The sequence below is a fragment of the Palaemon carinicauda genome, chromosome 5 (assembly GCF_036898095.1).
Source record: "Palaemon carinicauda isolate YSFRI2023 chromosome 5, ASM3689809v2, whole genome shotgun sequence".
Lineage (NCBI taxonomy): Eukaryota > Metazoa > Arthropoda > Malacostraca > Decapoda > Palaemonidae > Palaemon > Palaemon carinicauda.
This window is the reverse complement of record NC_090729.1, coordinates 181,600,399-181,618,052: the sequence shown is the minus strand read 5'-3', so window position 1 is coordinate 181,618,052 and position 17,654 is coordinate 181,600,399. Positions and strand designations below refer to the sequence as shown.

General features: G+C 44.3%; 1 protein-coding gene across 1 annotated transcript in view; it reads right to left on the bottom strand.

Annotated features, from left to right (window-relative positions):
• Positions 1-17,182: 17,182 nt before the first annotated feature.
• The window catches only part of LOC137640697 (probable methyltransferase-like protein 24), a 1,299-nt gene continuing 827 nt past the window's right edge, over positions 17,183-17,654 (bottom strand). Inside the window, exon 1 of the mRNA XM_068373191.1 lies at positions 17,183-17,654. This exon is cut by the window's right edge and continues 827 nt beyond it. Within this exon, the coding sequence (XP_068229292.1) occupies positions 17,323-17,654 (332 nt within the window). The 3' untranslated portion in view covers positions 17,183-17,322.

Sequence of the window (17,654 nt, the reverse complement as noted above, 5' to 3'; positions counted from 1 at the left end):
CAGTGCAGGTGTTTTTCCTCAACTTAAACTCTTGAACTCTTTATTGGACAGATTTAATTGTTGATGACTTGGATTGTTTTTTGGACTTTCTTTGACTAATTCAAAATGGCTGACGCTTCACAAGCCCCTAGATTTCGTAAGTGTAATGCTAGGGATTGCAATAGGCATCTTCCAAAGGCCTCTCTCGACCCACATACTGTGTGTTCTAATTGTCGGGGTAAAACCTGTCAATTAGGAGATCGGTGTGAGGAATGCGTGGGCCTTTCGGAATTCGATTGGCTCGAATACGACAAGTATTCTTGTAAGCTAGAGAGAGATAGGGTAAGGAGGAGTTCCTCTAGGTCAGTAGATTTTTCCTCTCCACATGCCCCTGAACCTAATCCTTCCCCTGTAGTGGTTGTGCCTGAACCCCCTACTGGCACTCAGGAACCATCGATGCGAGACATGTTGCGTGCCATTCATGCCTTGGGTGAAAGAGTGGAATCGTTAGCAACAGATCGTAATCAACTCATGGCTGACGTTAAAGAGCTTAAGTGTCAGAGTGCCACAGCGGAAAATCGTGGGAAAGTGATTAGTGCGCAAAGTGTTGTGAACAGTGTTGCGACCGAGGGTTCGTCTGTTCGTGCCTGTCGTTCACCTAGTCCGAGACCTCTTGCAAGCTCCCAAGCCCAGGGGAGAAGTAATGTCATACGACTTATGGGTTCGAGAGGCCTTGATCAGCGAACAGATGTTCCCTCTATGGTATCAGGCGTGTCTCACCAAGATCGCCCCTACCATAAGACGAGAGAGACCATTTTCTCCTCGTCATCCGAAGGCTTTTCGCATAAGAAACCGTGGAGCAAGGTTTCTAGGCCCCTTAAGCGAAAGTCGGTCCCTTCAGGACAGGTCCAGCGTCCTGGCTGTAGCCATTGGGACAGCTCTGACCCTTTGCAGTCATCGGAAGACTGCTCGCCGCCTAAGCATCAACGTTACACAGGCTCAGAGAGTCTTGGTGTAGGCAAGGTTGTGCCGTCTCAGACGTTAACCCCGTCGTTTACCGCACCCATCCCCGTTGATCCTAAATGGGTTGTACTGCAAGACATGCAGATTAAGCTCGCCTCCCTTATGGAAGACTATTCTGCCGATAAGGTTCGCGATGATCCTAGCCGCTTTACTCATCGAGATCCTGGCCTTCAGCCGCCCAAACGAGCCTTTGCTCGTCCTGTTGACGTTGGCGTAGCTAAGTCACGTCAGTCACGCTTTGTAGAGCCTCACTCGATGCAGTCACGTGTTGACTTTCAGCCGCATATGGACGTTCAACCACTTCCTAATGCTCTTGTTGACGTTCAGGACGTTCGCCAACCAGCGGAGTTGACTTGTTTTGACGCTGAGCGTCAACCACCGCAGTCTAGAGTTGTTTTGACTGCTCAGACTAGGCAGTCAAAACAGTCTCGAGTTGACGTCGAGCGTCCTCCCGCTCCTGTTGTTGTTGACAGTTCACAGACTGTTAAGCAGTTACATGACGTAGCGTCCTGGACTGCTACTAATACACCAGTGCGTGTGGACTCTGCTTGTCAAGCATTGCCAACCCCTTTGCTTGTTACTCAGCAGTTGTCAGATGAGGATCCTTCAGATGAGGACGTTGCTGACCCTCATCATGATGACCATCCTTCGGATGTAGACGAACCTAGAACGGTTCCTCCATCAATGGACTTTAAGAAAGTCATGTTAATTTTTAAGGAGCTTTTTCCCGAACACTTCATCACTGTTGCTCCTCGTTCGCCACCGTCTGAGTTTGCTCTAGGCTTACCTGCTAACATGCCAGCCTTTACAAAGCTAGTGCTCTCTCGCTCTTCCAAGAGAGCTTTACGACTTTTGGGCGACTGGTTAGAAACCAGGAGGAGTTTGGGGAAGACGGCCTTTGCCTTCCCTCCGTCAAAGCTCTCGTCTAGATCGAGCGTCTGGTATGCCACGGGAGAAGTTCTCGGCTTGGGAGTCCCTGCCTCTGCCCAGGGTGACTTCTCAAGCCTCGTAGACTCTCCCCACCGCCTAGCCATGAGACGCTCGAAGATTAGTTGGTCCTCCTCGGACCTTGACCATCTGCTGAAAGGCGTATACAGAGCCTTTGAAGTTTTCAACTTCCTTGACTGGTCTTTGGGAGCCTTAAGTAGGATAATCTCATCGGCTGATAGAGATGTCTCCTTACTGATTATGTCCTGTATGGATAAAGCCATCCGCGATGGTTCCAATGAGCTCGCCTCCTCTTTTACGTTGGGAGTCTTAAAGAAGCGAGAGTCCCTTTGCGCTTTTCTTTCGGCAGGAGTTACTCCCTGTCAGAGATCAGAACTGCTCTTTGCTCCCTTATCAAAGTTTTTGTTCCCGCAACAATTGGTTAAGGACATAGCTTCTTCACTCGTGCAGAAGGACACCCATGACTTGGTGGCGTCATCTGCTCGCAAAGGGACTCCTTCTACATCCTTTTCTGCTAGACCCAGGATCGACACTCCGGCGTCCAGATTTATTCCGCCCTTTCGTGGCAGAGCTCCCAGCAGGGGAAGTACTCGTGCCGAGGGAAAGAGAGGAAAGAAGAGAAGAGCCAAGTCCTCACGTGGCAGAGTCTGACTGCCCACAGCCTCAGACAGCAGTAGGAGCCAGATTGAAGAGCTAATGGCAGGCCTGGGAGAAGAGGGGCGCAGACCAACAGTCTGTTCGGTTGCTCAGAGAGGGGTACAAAATTCCATTTGTACGCAAACCTCCTCTAGCGACTTCCCCCATCGACCTCTCTCCCAGGTACCGAGAGGAGTCAAAGAGACAAGCCCTAAACCTAGAAGTGTCTCTATTGCTAGAGAAGGGAGCGGTGGTGAAAGTCTCGGACCTTCAATCACCGGGGTTTTACAACCGTCTCTTCCTAGTCCCGAAGAAGACAGGAGGTTGGAGACCGGTGCTAGACGTCAGTGCACTCAACGTCTTTGTTACGAAGACAAAGTTCACCATGGAGACCACGAAATCAGTCTTAGCAGCGGTCAGAAAGGGAGACTGGATGGTCTCTCTCGACCTAAGAGACGCGTACTTCCACATCCCTATACACCCAGATTCCCAACCGTTTCTGAGGTTTGTTTTCAAAAATGTGGTATACCAGTTTCAGGCCCTGTGCTTTGGCCTAAGTCCTGCTCCTCTCGTGTTTACGAGGCTTATGAGGAATGTAGCAAAATTCCTCCATTTATCGGGAATCCGAGCCTCCCTGTACTTGGACGACTGGCTTCTCAGAGCCTCGTCCAGTCATCGCTGTCTGCAGGATCTTCATTGGACATTGGATCTGACCAAGGAATTGGGACTTTTGGTCAACCTAGAAAAGTCCCAGCTGATCCCATCCCAAACTATACTGTATTTAGGGATGGAGATTCGCAGTCCAGTTTTTCGGGCTTTCCCGTCTGCCACCCGAATAGAGCAAGCCCTGCTCAAAGTCCAACTGATGTTGAAGAGAGAACGGTGCTCAGTCAGGAATTGGATGAGTCTAGTAGGAACTCTATCATCCCTGGAGCAGTTTGTCTCGCTAGGAAGGTTACACCTTCGACCTCTCCAGTTCCATCTAGCCTTTCACTGGAAAAAGGACAAGACGTTAGAGACGGTCTCAATCCCGGTCTCCGAACCAGTAAAGGCATGCCTGAATTGGTGGAACGACAATATCAGTCTGAGAGAGGGACTTTCCCTAGCAGTTCAGAACCCAAACCACGTCCTATTCTCAGACGCGTCGGATTTGAGATACTACCGCTAGAGAGTTATGGGGTCTTTTGACTGGCCAGACAGTACTACATTGGATCCTCCTCTCTGGTTATGGTTCATTTTCCCTTTGCCTACATACACACTGAATAGTCTGGCATATTCTTTACATATTCTCCTCTATCCTCATACACCTGACAACACAGATTACCAAACAATTCTTCATCACCCAAGGGGTTACTGCACTGTACTTGTTCAGTGCCACTTTCCTCTTGGTAAGGGTAGAAGAGACTCTTTAGCTATGGTAAGCAGCTCTTCTAGGAGAAGGACACTCCAAAATCAAACCACTGTTCTCTAGTCTTGGGTAGTGCCATAGCCTCTGTACCATGGCCTTTCACTGTCTTGGGTTAGAGTTCTCTTGCTTGAGGGTACACTCGAGCACACTCTCCTATCTTGTTTCTCTTCCTCTCGTTTTGTTAAAGTTTTTATAGTTTATATAGGAGATATTTATTGTTGTTGCTCTTCTTAGAATATTTCATTTTCCTTTTTTCCTTTCCGCACTGAGCTATTTTCCCTGTTGGAGCCCCTGGGCTTATAGCATACTGTTTTTCCAACTAGGGTTGTAGCTTAGTAAGTAATAATAATAATAATAATTTGGGTTGGGGTGCGACCCTGGACGGTCGGGAATGCTCAGGTCTGTGGACCTCAAGTCAAAGGAGCATGCACATCAACGGCAAGGAGCTTTTGGCAGTCCACTTGGCCTTGATGAAATTCGAGAGTCTCCTCCGAAACAAAGTGGTAGAGATCAACTCCGACAATACCACAGCCTTGGCATACATCTCCAAGCAAGGAGGCACCCACTCCCTCACGCTGTACGAGATCGCAAGGGACCTGCTCATTTGGTCAAGAGATCGAGGCATCTCCCTGTTAACGAGGTTTATCCAGGGCGACTTGAACGTCTTAGCAGATTGCCTCAGTCGGAGGGGTCAGGTAATTCCTACGGAATGGACCCTCCACAAGGAAGTGTGCAAGAGTCTTTGGGCGACTTGGGGTCAACCCACCATAGACCTCTTTGCAACCTCGATGACCAAGAGACTTCCAATCTACTGTATTGCTCTCCAGTCCCAGACCCAGCAGCAATACACATAGATGCATTTCTCCTAGATTGGTCTCATCTGGACATGTATGCATTCCCACCATTCAAGATTGTCAACAAGGTACTGCAGAAGTTCGCCTCTCACGAAGGGACAAGGTTGACGTTGGTTGCTCCCCTCTGGCCCGCGAGAGAGTGGCTCACCGAGGTACTTCGATGGCTGGTAGACTTTCCAAGAAGTCTTCCTCTAAGGGTAGATCTGTTACGTCAGCCCCACGTAAAGAATGTACACCAAAACCTCCCCGCTCTTCGTCTGACTGCCTTCAGACTATCGAAAGACTCTCAAGAGCTCGAGGCTTTTCGAAGGAGGTAGCCAGTGCGATTGCAAGAGCGAGGAGAGCTTCTACCATTAGAGTATACCAGTCGAAGTGGGAAGTCTTTCGAGACTGGTGCAAGTCAACATCTGTGTCCTCGTCCAGTACCTCTGTAGCCCAAATCGCTGATTTTCTCTTACATCTGAGAAAGGTTCGCTCCCTTTCAGCTCCCACGATCAACGGCTACAGGAGCATGTTGGCTTTGGTCTTTCGGCATAGAGGCTTAGATCTTTCCAACATTAAAAATCTACAAGATCTCCTTAAGTCTTTTGAGACCTCTAAGGAACGTCGTTTGGCAACTCCTGGATGGAACTTAGACGTGGTCCTAAGGTTCCTCATGTCAGACAGGTTTGAGCCATTACATTCAGCCTCCCTGAAGGATCTCACTCTCAAGACATTTTTCCTAGTGTGCTTGGCCTCGGCTAAAAGAGTCAGTGAACTTCATGCCTTCAGTAAGAACATCGGCTTTTCTACAGAAAAAGCCACTTGTTCTCTTCAACTTGGTTTCCTGGCCAAAAATGAACTGCCTTCTCGTCCTTGGCCTAAATCTTTTGATATTCCTTGCTTATCAGAGATCGTAGGCAACGAACTGGAAAGAGTATTCTGTTAGAGCTCTTAAGTTCTATTTAGCTCGTACTAAGTCACTACGAGGTAAATCTGAGGCATTATGGTGCTCAGTTAAGAAACCATCATTGCCTATGTCAAAGAATGCTTTGTCATATTTTATCAGATTTTTAATACGAGAAGCTCATTCTCACTTGAATGAGAAAGACCGATGTTTGCTTAAGGTTAAGACGCACGAAGTTAGAGCTATAGCAACCTCCGTGGCCTTCAAGCAAAATAGATCTCTGCAAAGTATCATGGACGCGACTTTTTGGAGAAGCAAGTCAGTGTTCGCGTCATTTTACTTAAAAGATGTCCAGACTCTTTACGAGGACTGCTACACACTGGGTCCATTCGTTGCAGCGAGTGCAGTAGTGGGTGAGGTTTCTACCACTACACTTCCCTAATTCCAATATCCTTTTTAATCTGTCTCTTGAAATGTTTTTAATATTGTTTTTTTGGGTTGTACGGAAGGCTAAGATGCCTTTCGCATCCTGGTTGATTTGGCGGGTGGTCAAAGTCATTTCTTGAGAGCGCCCAGATTAGGGGTTTGATGAGGTCCTGTTTGTATGGGTTGCAACCCTTGATACTTCAGCTCCTGGGAGTCTTTCAGCATCCTAAGAGGATCGCTGGGCTTCGTGAGGAAGACAGACTTACAAGGCAGAGTAATCGTCTAAGTCAACTTCCTTACCAGGTACCTATATATTTGGGTTTTGTTATATTGATAACTGTCAAAAACTCTAAGCATATACGCTGTAAACTTAATTAACTCTGGTCTCTACCCACCGCCTTGGGTGTGAATCAGCTATTATATATTCACCGGCTAAGTTTAATATTTAAAAATGATATTTTAATTATAAAATAAATTTTTGAATATACTTACCCGGTGAATATATAAATCAAAGGCCCTCCCTTCCTCCCCAATAGAGACGCAGCGGGACGAGAAGAATTGAAGGCTTGTTTACATGCATGTGTGGTATCTGGCCGATAGTTGGCGCTGGTGGGCACACCCGCAACCTTCATAGCGATCGCTCGTGAGTTTTTGTGTGTGTTTTCTGTCGAGCCGCTGGAGCAGCAGCTATTATATATTCACCGGGTAAGTATATTCAAAAATTTATTTTATAATTAAAATATCATCTTCATAGTTTTTATATTAAAACACTATTATTTCAGATTGAAAGATCATTAATTTTATCTTTACAAATAAATTCCAAAATTTCTATGGAAGTAAGAATAAGCTAAATAATATAAGATTTGAAGAAGTGTAGCAAGACAAACCACTCAAGGTGGTGTCCAAATGGATGCTGCCTGTTATGCATAAAAAAAAAATCAATATAATTGTTATAAATGGCTTTATCATGAGATGAAAACATCTCCATTTAACTTCAGTAAATGCTTTTTTGTTATGAGTATTAATGACTGTACTCCCTTTTGATATATTTTTATGGTGAAGGTGATTTGTTAGAAAGATGGAATGTAGGGTTTTCAAAAGAAAATTACACTAGTATTTTTTGGTATACTGTAGTTACCAGAAAACCATTGTAAGCATATATAGTACTGTAACTGATTTCATTTAACAGAATCTGGAACTGTAGTTGCTAAAGATAGTAACAGTTGAGAAACTTAGCTTTTTGATATATGAAGCTCAAATCCAATTTGGATTACCAATGCATCAACCTAAGTTCTTTGTTTCATGTTACCTAGTTTATTACGTTCCATGTAAATGCTCTTATACTCACAGTATTCCTAAGTTTCTATCATGAAATTAAGTACCGGTATGTCATGTCTCACCTACATTGCTGGAACTCATCTGCCTATATATATGACAATCGTTTTTATATTTAGCAAAGTTTTTCATTTATCTTTTTGATAAGAGCCTTTCTATCTACATACTTTACTTGACTCAAATTTTGAATTTAAATGCACTTTGAATTGTCCACAATGTCATCTCCCCAAGACAGTTATTTAGTTATAAATTTGGCAATTATTTCAGTAACTTTTGAATGTATGGTTCTTCAACCCTTTTGTCTTTTTTGCAGACGCCAAACTGTCACGATTCATAATCTCACAGATGCTGTTCAGAAGTCAATTAGGTGGATTAATTTTTCATGCCTTTACTTCCAGGATGTGATTAGTAGATGTGACACAGGGTATTTTACAGTCGGTCGGAATGGGGAATTCTTTGACTTTTTTTATTTCTTGGATCTTTTGACCAGTCTCTTCTCTAAAAGTAAGTTTGTCTTCACTTTTGATGTGAATTTCATTAGCACAGTGTTTATGCTGAACTGGGCGTCCTTATCCCTCTCAGCCTCTAAGTCATCATTATCAATATTTTTATATTGAATTTTTTTTTACATTGTGTTGTTAGAAGTGAAATAAAGTTCCATTTGTGGCATCTGTAGATTTTCTACTGTATAAAAGTATTTTATATACTGTATACAGGTGAAGTTTCTCTTATTTTTTGTGCCGCATTGTACGTCTTGATATTGTTACTTTGTTGTCCATCATCTTTTACACTACCGTGTTCTAATTCTCTGCTCTTTTTAACTAAACAAATCTATTGAGAGCATAAATGCAAGTCAGTGGTCAAACGAATTAATGTTAATGATAGTTTTTATTGTTACTCATATTTATTTATCTACCTCACTGGTTCTCTTCTCTTATTGTCACATGTAAACATTCTCGGTCTTTTTTTCTAGCCTATGGACACCCAATCTCTCAATATCTTCATATATACAATACTGTAGTATGGTCATTCCTCATATATACAGTAGTACAGAATGGTCTTTCCAATGCTCCCCATATTAGACTTTAATAATTTTAAAGTCGCATATGTTTGAATTCCCTTCCATTTTCTTTGTACAGTACAGTAGATCCTCCAGTTACAATGAAGATCCATTCGTATGACGTGTTGTAACTCGAGGATTGATATAAGTCGGAACACATCTAAATACAGGTACTTATCGGTTAATGGTGTGCTCGTTTTACGACAACTCGGAGTTACGGCGGCTTTACAACCAGTCTGATATTGATTTTAAAATCTCTAGAAGTTACGATGAGTGCGGAGTGCAGTGGTAACACAGTCGTGAGTGTAATTGTACATACAGTAGTTGTGTCTATTGTACTTTATTATATAAAACTATTCTTTTTGTGTCACATACATACAAGTAACTGGAGTAATATTCTCTGTACTGTGCTCGCAGATAGCTTGTATACAAGAGAGGAAAAATCATAATATGGGAATAGAAATATTGCCGACTGGTGGCCAAGAGAAAGGCTGTTCAGTGCTGATAATCTAGCCTAGCCTACGTTTTAGGAACCTTGAAATCCACGTCTAAAACAATAAATAAGGATTTAATATACTTTGTAAAGAAAACCTATAGTTCTGTGTATAATATATGACTAAAAATTAGTACTATTAGTCAAAATAAGGAGAATAATTTGCTTAACGACGGGGTCGCTGGAACGGAACCCTGAGAGATCTCAGAGATATGGAAGGAATTAAGGTTGGGGGAGTCAATACTAATGATAACGCATATACTGCAGTACAATACAGCACTTGTTGCAGATTCCCTGGTAAATTTCAAGCTTTAATCATTAATTAGTACTTAAGAATAAACAACCAAGCAGAGAAAGAGGTTTGTCAATAAAGATTGAGAAAACGAAAGTTATGGTTATCACCAAAGAGGAAATCCCTCCAAGAACAGATATAAGAATCAATGATGAAACTCATACCAAAAGTTTTAATTATTTGGAATGCAGTGTCACAAGTAGTGGAAAATGTGAAGAAGAGACCAAGAAACTAATATCCATGGCAAAAGATGCATTTGGCAAAATCAAGAAATTAGTCACCAACTCGAAAATATTTATAAATTTAAGAAGGTCTGTGAAATTGTTGGTTTGGTCTGTACTGTTGTATGGCTGTGAATCTTGGATCTTGAGGGAAGCAGACAAGAAGAGGTGACAGGCTGCATAAATTTTGTTTTGAAGATATAGACTGAGGAAAACTAATGAGGAGTTATTGGAAAAGGTAGGAGATGGGCGAGAGCTCTTAGCTTCAGTGAGAGGTAGGCAATTGTGGTTTGCGAGTCACAGTGAGAAGACAACAATTAGAACATCTTTCTTTCACTGGTAAAATCGATGGAAGGAGGCCAAAAGGAAGACCTAGACAAACGAATACAGATGAATATCTGCAGCTCAGTTGCTACAGAAAGCCGGGAATAGAGAGGAATGGCGAACCATGATTACCGATGTTCTTGGGGTTATGGCACCTGGATGGTGATGATGATGACGACCTGTACAGCATTGTACATAACCTCTGAAGTCACTCACCTCATATACTAATGCAGTAGTAAAGTCATAATCTATGACAAAATCACACTTTATTACTTGGGAACATAAATAGGACTGAAAAACACAAGGGGATATGAATATAGAAGGATAAGGAAAGCTAAAAAAAAGATAATATTCTTTTATGGGAGCTGTGTTGTACTGTATCTATGCAACTTTGTGACCCAAGGGCTTACTACAGCCTGTGTCTTTAATGCATAGGAAATTAACTGACATGCATTAGCCTTGTGAATTATTCCTGTGTATACTGATGGGATACTGTAGAAAGCTAGTGTAGTCTCTACACTATTGAAGAAGCTGTTTGCTCATAACAGGGTAGTTTTCTATAGAAATTGTATGTCACTGCTACCTTTCTGTCATTAAATGGATAACTGTCAGCAGTAAATCAACACCAACCCTAAACTAAAAATGAAATAGCCTATCTAGTTACAGTATTGTATTATTGATATGAGTTGTTTTAACAATAAAGCCGCTGTAACATATACCGTATGCAAATAAGTGGTGTAGAAAGAAAGAGCTGTAGATTCGCAGAGATGGGGTCAAAGCATACGTCTGAAATATGTTCCTTTATGAGAGTACTGTGTAATCAGGAAGTAAAGAAAATGAATGATAAAAATAGTTAATCACATCATTGTATAGAAAATTTGCAGTGACAAGGAAGATGGTAACAGTATATTTTATTAAAATAGACAATAACTACAACAGGCAAGGGGCCAAAGATTACAAAAGTAGACTCATCAATACATATGGAATAAGCTGTAAAATTCTGGAGTCTTTTTAAGGCTTGATGAGAAAGGTTCAAAACCATAGGGTGTACTTATTGTATCATGAGAGAAAAAATGCTAGAATATAATTGTCATGTTAACATTTAATTAGCAATGGAATCACAAGTTTAGATTTAATAGTCAGTTGGAGTACTGTCAGCCCTCCATCTTCACGGCTTCAGTTATTCGATGTCGTCGTCGTCGGCGCCCACTCGTGTCCGAGTATTGGGTTCTGTCGTTAGCCATCAGCCTCCTATCTATGGGGTGGGTGCTTATGTCTGATGTGGCTGTTAAGTCCTAGTCTGTGGTGGAAGAGTCGCGGACAGTGTTCACAAGGGAGGGTAGGTGGTGGGCGGGGCTGTTCTAATCGCTCTCTCCTTCTTCTCCTAGCCTCCTCATTTTGTCTCCTCCTCTCCTCGAAGTCCACGGTGCCATGGTGTACTGTACTCCTCCAGGTTTTCCTGTCCCTGGCTGTTTCTTCCCATGAGGAAGGATCGATGTCAGTTAGAGCCAGGGTGCGCTTTAGTTGATCTTTATAGCGCATTTTCGGGGCTCCTCGTGGTCTGGTGCCCCGGGTCAGTTCTCCGTAGAATATTTTCTTTGGGAGCCTAGATGGATCCATCCTATGCACGTGTCCTATCCAGCGGAGGCGGTGGTGGATGATGGTGGCCACCACGCTGGTCAGCGAGGCACGTTCTAAGACTTCAATGTTGGTGGTGTGGCTCTCCCAGGGGATTTTCAAGATCTGCCTCAGTTTCATTTGTTGGAAGCGTTCTAGGTTTTTAAGATCGTTTCTATATAGCGTCCATGTTTCACATGCATACAGGAGCGTGGAGAGGACTACTGCCCTGAACACCATTATTTTGGTGGTCATTGTCAGTGCGTGGTTGTTAAATACGCGGCAGTTGAGTCGGCCAAAGGCGGAGTGGGCTGCCCTGATCCTGTTCTCCACGTCCTTTTTGCTTGTGGGAGCTGATGTTAGGATGCTCCCTAGGTAGGAGAACTGGTCCACCTGTTCTAACGGTTGGTCATTCACTGTGGTATTGAAGTTGGGGAGCATCAGTCCTGGTGGATGTTGGACGAGGGTCTTGGTTTTGTCTGTGTTGACTTGCATCCCAAAACGTTCGTAGGCAGAGTTGTATGCATCAGCTAACGACTGCAGGTCCTCTGCCGTCTGACCTGGGGTGGCATTGTCGTCAGCATACTGCAGTTCTCGCACTGCACACAAGGTGGTCTTGGTTCTGGCGTGGAGTCTAGCGAGGTTGAAAGCGCCTCCATCCATGTGGAAACGTAGGTCGACTGAGGGTGTGTCTGGGGGAATCTCGTTGAGCATTGCTGCGGTGTATAGCGAGAAACACGTCGGGGCCAGAACACAGCCCTGCTTCAGGCCGCCGTTGATGGGGAATGGGTCTGAAAGAGAGTTCTGGTGGCAGACTCTCCCAACCATTCCGTCATGGAGGGCACGCACCAGCTTGACAAAATCGGGTGGGCAGCCATATCTTTTGAGGACAGCCCACATGGCAGGTCGAGGTACTTTGTCGAAGGCCTTTTTCAAATCCCAGAAGATGAACATTATGGGCTGTTGTTGTTCGAGGCTCTTCTCTTGTAGTTGTCGCGCACAGAAGATCATGTCTATGGTCCCGCGGGAAGGTCGAAAGCCGCACTGGGACTCTGGCAGGACGTCTTCTGCAAGAATAAGGAGGTGGTCAAGGAGAATCCGAGCGAAAATCTTACTCGCGATGCTAAGTAGTGATATTCCCCGGTAGTTGTTACAGTTCTCCCTGTCTCCCTTCTTGAAGATGGTAATGATGTTTGCATCGCGGAAGTCACTGGGGGGGTCTTGGTCTCCCATATTTTCAGTATAAGGAGCATCAAACGGTTCCTCAAGCCGGGGCCACCGTGAGTGAGGAGCTCCAACGGGATGTTGTCTGGGGCTTGGGCTTTGCCGGGCTTCATGCGCTGCAGGGCCTTGTTGAAGTCATGGATGGAGGGTGGTAGTGCCATCCAGTGACGGACGGGATGCTGCGGGGTCATTCGCAGGAGATCGTCTGGGGTGTCTGCTTGGTCATTGAGGAGGTTCTCAAAGTGAGACCTCCACCTGGCCAGGATGCCCTCGCTGTCGGTGATGGTCGTGGCCCCATCCGCGTCCTTCAGGCTGCCCACTGATGACCGTGTGGGACCGAATATTTCCTTTGTTGCTGCATAGAAGCTGCGCAGGTCACGTTGGTCAGCGAAACTCTGTATTTCTGCAGCTTTTCTTTGCCACCAGGTGTTCTGGGCTTCACGGATACCTCTTTGGCAACCAGCTTCAGCCACCTTGTGAGCACATTTGTTAGCTGCTGTTGATTAGTTTTCCAAAGTCAGGCGTGCTTGTCGTTTGGTTTCAATGAGAAGAGAGATGCTAGCATCATTCTCATCAAACCAATCCTGCCGTTTCTTGGTGGTGTAGCCTAGTGTTTCCTCCGCGGCACGGGCCATGGCGTTTCTGAGGGTGGTCCAGTGGTGCTCAACAGTGGCCTGACCCACAGGGTCTGCGAGGTATTGTTCGCAGGCCTCCTTGTAGTTCTGTGCCACCTGTGGGTTGCGGAGCTTACTACAATCAAAGCGTTGGTGTGGTACACTGTCAGGTGCCCTTCTGGGTGGTCGTAGGGTCGTCACGGAGAGTCGGGAGATGAGGAGTCTGTGGTCCGTCCAGCAGTCGTCCGCTCCGGGCATGGATCGGATGATGCGGACGTCTCCTCGGTCTCTGGCTCTGGTCAGGACGTAGTCCAGGGTGTGCCAGTGTTTAGACCGTGGGTGTCTCCATGTGGTCTTTTGTCGCTTTGGTAACTGGAACATGGTGTTGGTTACCACAAGTTGGTGTTCTGCACACAGACCCAGTAGGAGTTGGCCATTGGCGTTGCAATTTCCAATGCCATGGCGGCCGATGATTCCCTCCCACAGGCGATGGTCTTTGCCTACTCGGGCATTAAAGTCGCCAAGCACAACGAGCTTGTCATTGGCGGGCACTGCCTGGATGGTGCGGTCGAGCTGGGTGTAGAATGCAGGTTTGTTATCATCGGTTGAGGTCATAGTCGGGGCGTAGACAGAGATCAGGGTGAGATGTCTGTCCCGCGTGATGGGGATGCGGACAGTCATCAGGCGCTCACTGATGGCCTTGGGAGCGAGGTTGTGCTGCTGCACTAGCTGGGAACGGATGGCGAAGCCGACACTGTGGATGCGAGGCTCCTCTAGGGCCTTGCCTTTCCAGAAGATGGTGTAGCCTGTTCCAGCTTCCCTGATGTTGCCCTCTTCGGGTAGTCTGGTCTCGCTAAGAGCCGCCACATCAACATTGAAGCGGTCTAGCTCCTTGCAGACGAGGGCTGTACGTCGTTCCGGGCGGTTGGTGTTCGTCACGTCTTGGAGGGTGCGGATGTTCCACGCACCTAAGGTTAATATTTTTTTCTTGTTATTTCGACCGCATTAGTGGGATGTCCGCCAGCCGCGGTGAGCTGACCAGACGGGTTTGCCGTGTCCGATGTTTACCCCACCTTTTCTAGGGGCCTCCCCATGTGAGGTGGGCTGCGGTGTCCTCAATAGGCCAGCCCAGTCACGGGTCCAGCTGCCGAACTCTGGTGTCACGGCACCGTCACCAGAGAGCGACTGAATCCTAGACTCGCCGCCTGAGTGCAGTCGTGGGCTAAGGGCTTCCAGCTATCCAGGCCTGCCCCCTTTACCCACAGTGCTGTCGCCTCAGGACTTGCTGGTGGTGATGATGATGATGATGGTGAGAAAGAGATGAAGAAGGGTGGAGGAAACGACAGAATGCCAGTAGCTGGGTATATTGTTTTGGGTGGTCGTGGCTTTGCAACGGCCACGCACACACACTTGGCCCACATCGTTTTCACCGCGGCTCAAGACATATAAGACAGGCGGCTTCTCCGATGTTGGTTGCATCGGGTTGCCGGGTTCTTGTTATGTCAAGGCCCGCCTTGTTGCCTGCCCGACAGGCATTGCCCTCTTCCGCCGGCGCTGGAAAGCTCCGCCGTTGGGGTCTTGTTTGGTTTGATTTTGGACTTTTCCTTCTCCTAGCCTTTGCCTATCTTAAAATAAAGGAGAAGGCCTATAGGGGTCCAGTCTTGGTCTGGTCTCTCAGAACTGGCCTTAGCGGTATGGTTGAGCCTGCCAGGGTGGATAAACTACCCCACCGCCATTGCCCAGCCCATCATTGGGACACTCAAGCCCCTTTACTGTATCAAAGTGCTGGACCATCAGAGGGGCATAGAGAATCATATAACCATTATATAAAAATTTCATGTATTCGTGGTTAGTACTGGTGCACGCGGCCCGACGTTTTCAAACCACCCGTGCTCTTTGCACCCAGACTTAGTAATGTTTCCCTCCCTGCACCACACCCCATCTCTCCCGGACCATGTCACACTTTCCCAGCTTTTGTTATCGCGAAAGCATCTCCCATTTGTGTTTGTCAAACAACATGTGATCTTCTTTCATCGACACCATGGCCCCCTAAGAGAGCTGCTTCATCTTCCAGGTCCGTCCCTTCATCATTCATCCATTTACAATTGCACGGCTTATCCTCATCCACCTCACCAACTGTGCCGTTTTGCAGGATATCTGGTAAGTTGTCATGATATTTAAACTTTTTTTTTGTAAATCCCTGTACTATTCATAATATATTGTACATAAGAGGGAAAGAGAGAAAAATCCCTTAATTGTATTTGTAACTAATTATGTACTGTATTTTTTTACAGGTGTTACTTGTACATATTACTGTATACATTATAAGCATTTCTATGTACACTGCGAGTACACTTCACATTCAGTGGATGCAACCAGTCCACTACAGTACAGCTTAAGAATTGCATCATGAATCATGAGATGTTATTGTGTAGAACTTCGTACGTAAACGGTAAGTGGTGTTGTGCTGTTACTTTTTTCCATTGTGGTAGGATAAATATTCATTCTTTACAGTACCGAGTGAAAAGTACAGTGTGTATTCAAAGTACTGTACTGTACTGTAGTGTATACAAAATACCGCACCACGAGAAAATAATGTAGTGCAGTATAGTGGGTTACCTAGTATGTTCATCTACTGCGTATAGGGAGTGGTCTGTATTGCTGGGGGTTATGAGTTGTTCCACCTTGGGGCACCAAGTATTCCTAGAGTTTTGCGCTTTGCAGGTGTGTCTGTCGCCTAAACCCCACGATAAGGAGGGCCAGCTGTATACGGTAGCCCCAACACTCATGCATACTGTTATATTCAATTTGAAAACCAATATGAAAAAAAAAAAGATGTGGCTATTACCTGCAAGTTATTCAATTAACAGAAGCTTAAGAATTTAAACATTGTACCATTAATAGATTATTTAAATGGGAATATTACAGAACTTTTAATCTTATATTTATCTCATAAGAAATAAAAACAATGTTTTGGCTTATTCTTATCAAACCTTTTAATGAATTCCATGATATAGCAGCATTGCATTGCAGAATTTTCATAAGTAAATCTGTTGATAATAAATAATGAAGTAACCCATTACTACATACATGTATATAACTGTGTGGTATTCTTCTATCTTGATAGCTTTGAGTTTACTCGTTACTGAAATATTAGTACAGTATTTGCAGCCATGAGGATATGTATTTAGGTGCATTACCAAGTTTGTAGATTTTTTTTTATTTCTTTTGTATCCTTCCTGTCCTTTGTTATTGATTCAGTATGAAATAGTCAAAAGTTATATAACGTAAAAGAATTACAATATTTGCAGAGGTCATAGCAGTAGCAAAATAAACAAGTTCTTAAGAGTAATGTAATGAAAATATTAAGGATAGGCCATAGTTCAGCATTTGCATAAAATGTATCTTATAGATATAAAGCTAAGGTTTGTGGCATTCTTGCCAACCGTCTATTTAGAATCACAGTACAAAAATCCCAATACTGTACTGTACCAGCAATAGAATTACACAAAATTACACAGGAAAAAGTTTCTTTTACCTCCAAAAGCCACACAAAATTATGTTACTTAACACTCTAGCTTGCATAAACTGTTTTCTTTCTTCCCCAATTCTGTAAGTCAAGTGTCTTTAATGAAAAGCATTCTGTGTTGACCATGAACAACCTTACAGGTACTTTATTATAAAATGATGCTCAGTATTCTTAGATCTCGCAAACGGAAGCTGTTGAATTGATTGTAGTGCATTTGTAAGGAATTAGGAAAAGAAATTTAAATCTAACATGATATATTTTTATTTACCAAACAAACAGAAAAGCAGACTAATGTTTTAATGTATACATACTGTAGCCTACATGTGCAATTTAGGCATTCAGTATAGTACGCTAAACAGAGGTGGTAGACTACTAATTAGAATGATTCAGAGAGATACAGGATTCTTAACCGTAATGTTAGGTTTAATCAAGGTATGATTTGTCTAGTGTTATTTACAAGCTGAAGTCTCTCCTTATCAAAGTCACCTCACGATATACAGGAATATGTAAATCACCAAAAAGAAAATTTCTTGGCTGTGTTTCATTCAGTTCATAGGCAGCTAGGTAGAACCCAAGTCTTTCCAGAGACTTGAAGATCTCCAGAACAGATACAGCTTCTTCGTATAAGGTAGCCAAGTCCACTTTTTGTGTCAAGAATTCCAAGTGAATTTCGAGCAGAATATGTTTTATATACTTCAATAGCTCCTTAGCTTTTTGCGAGTTGACTATTTGCCTTAGTACTCTCCACTCTGCCCCTTCGATGTCTATTTTCAGTATATCCACCT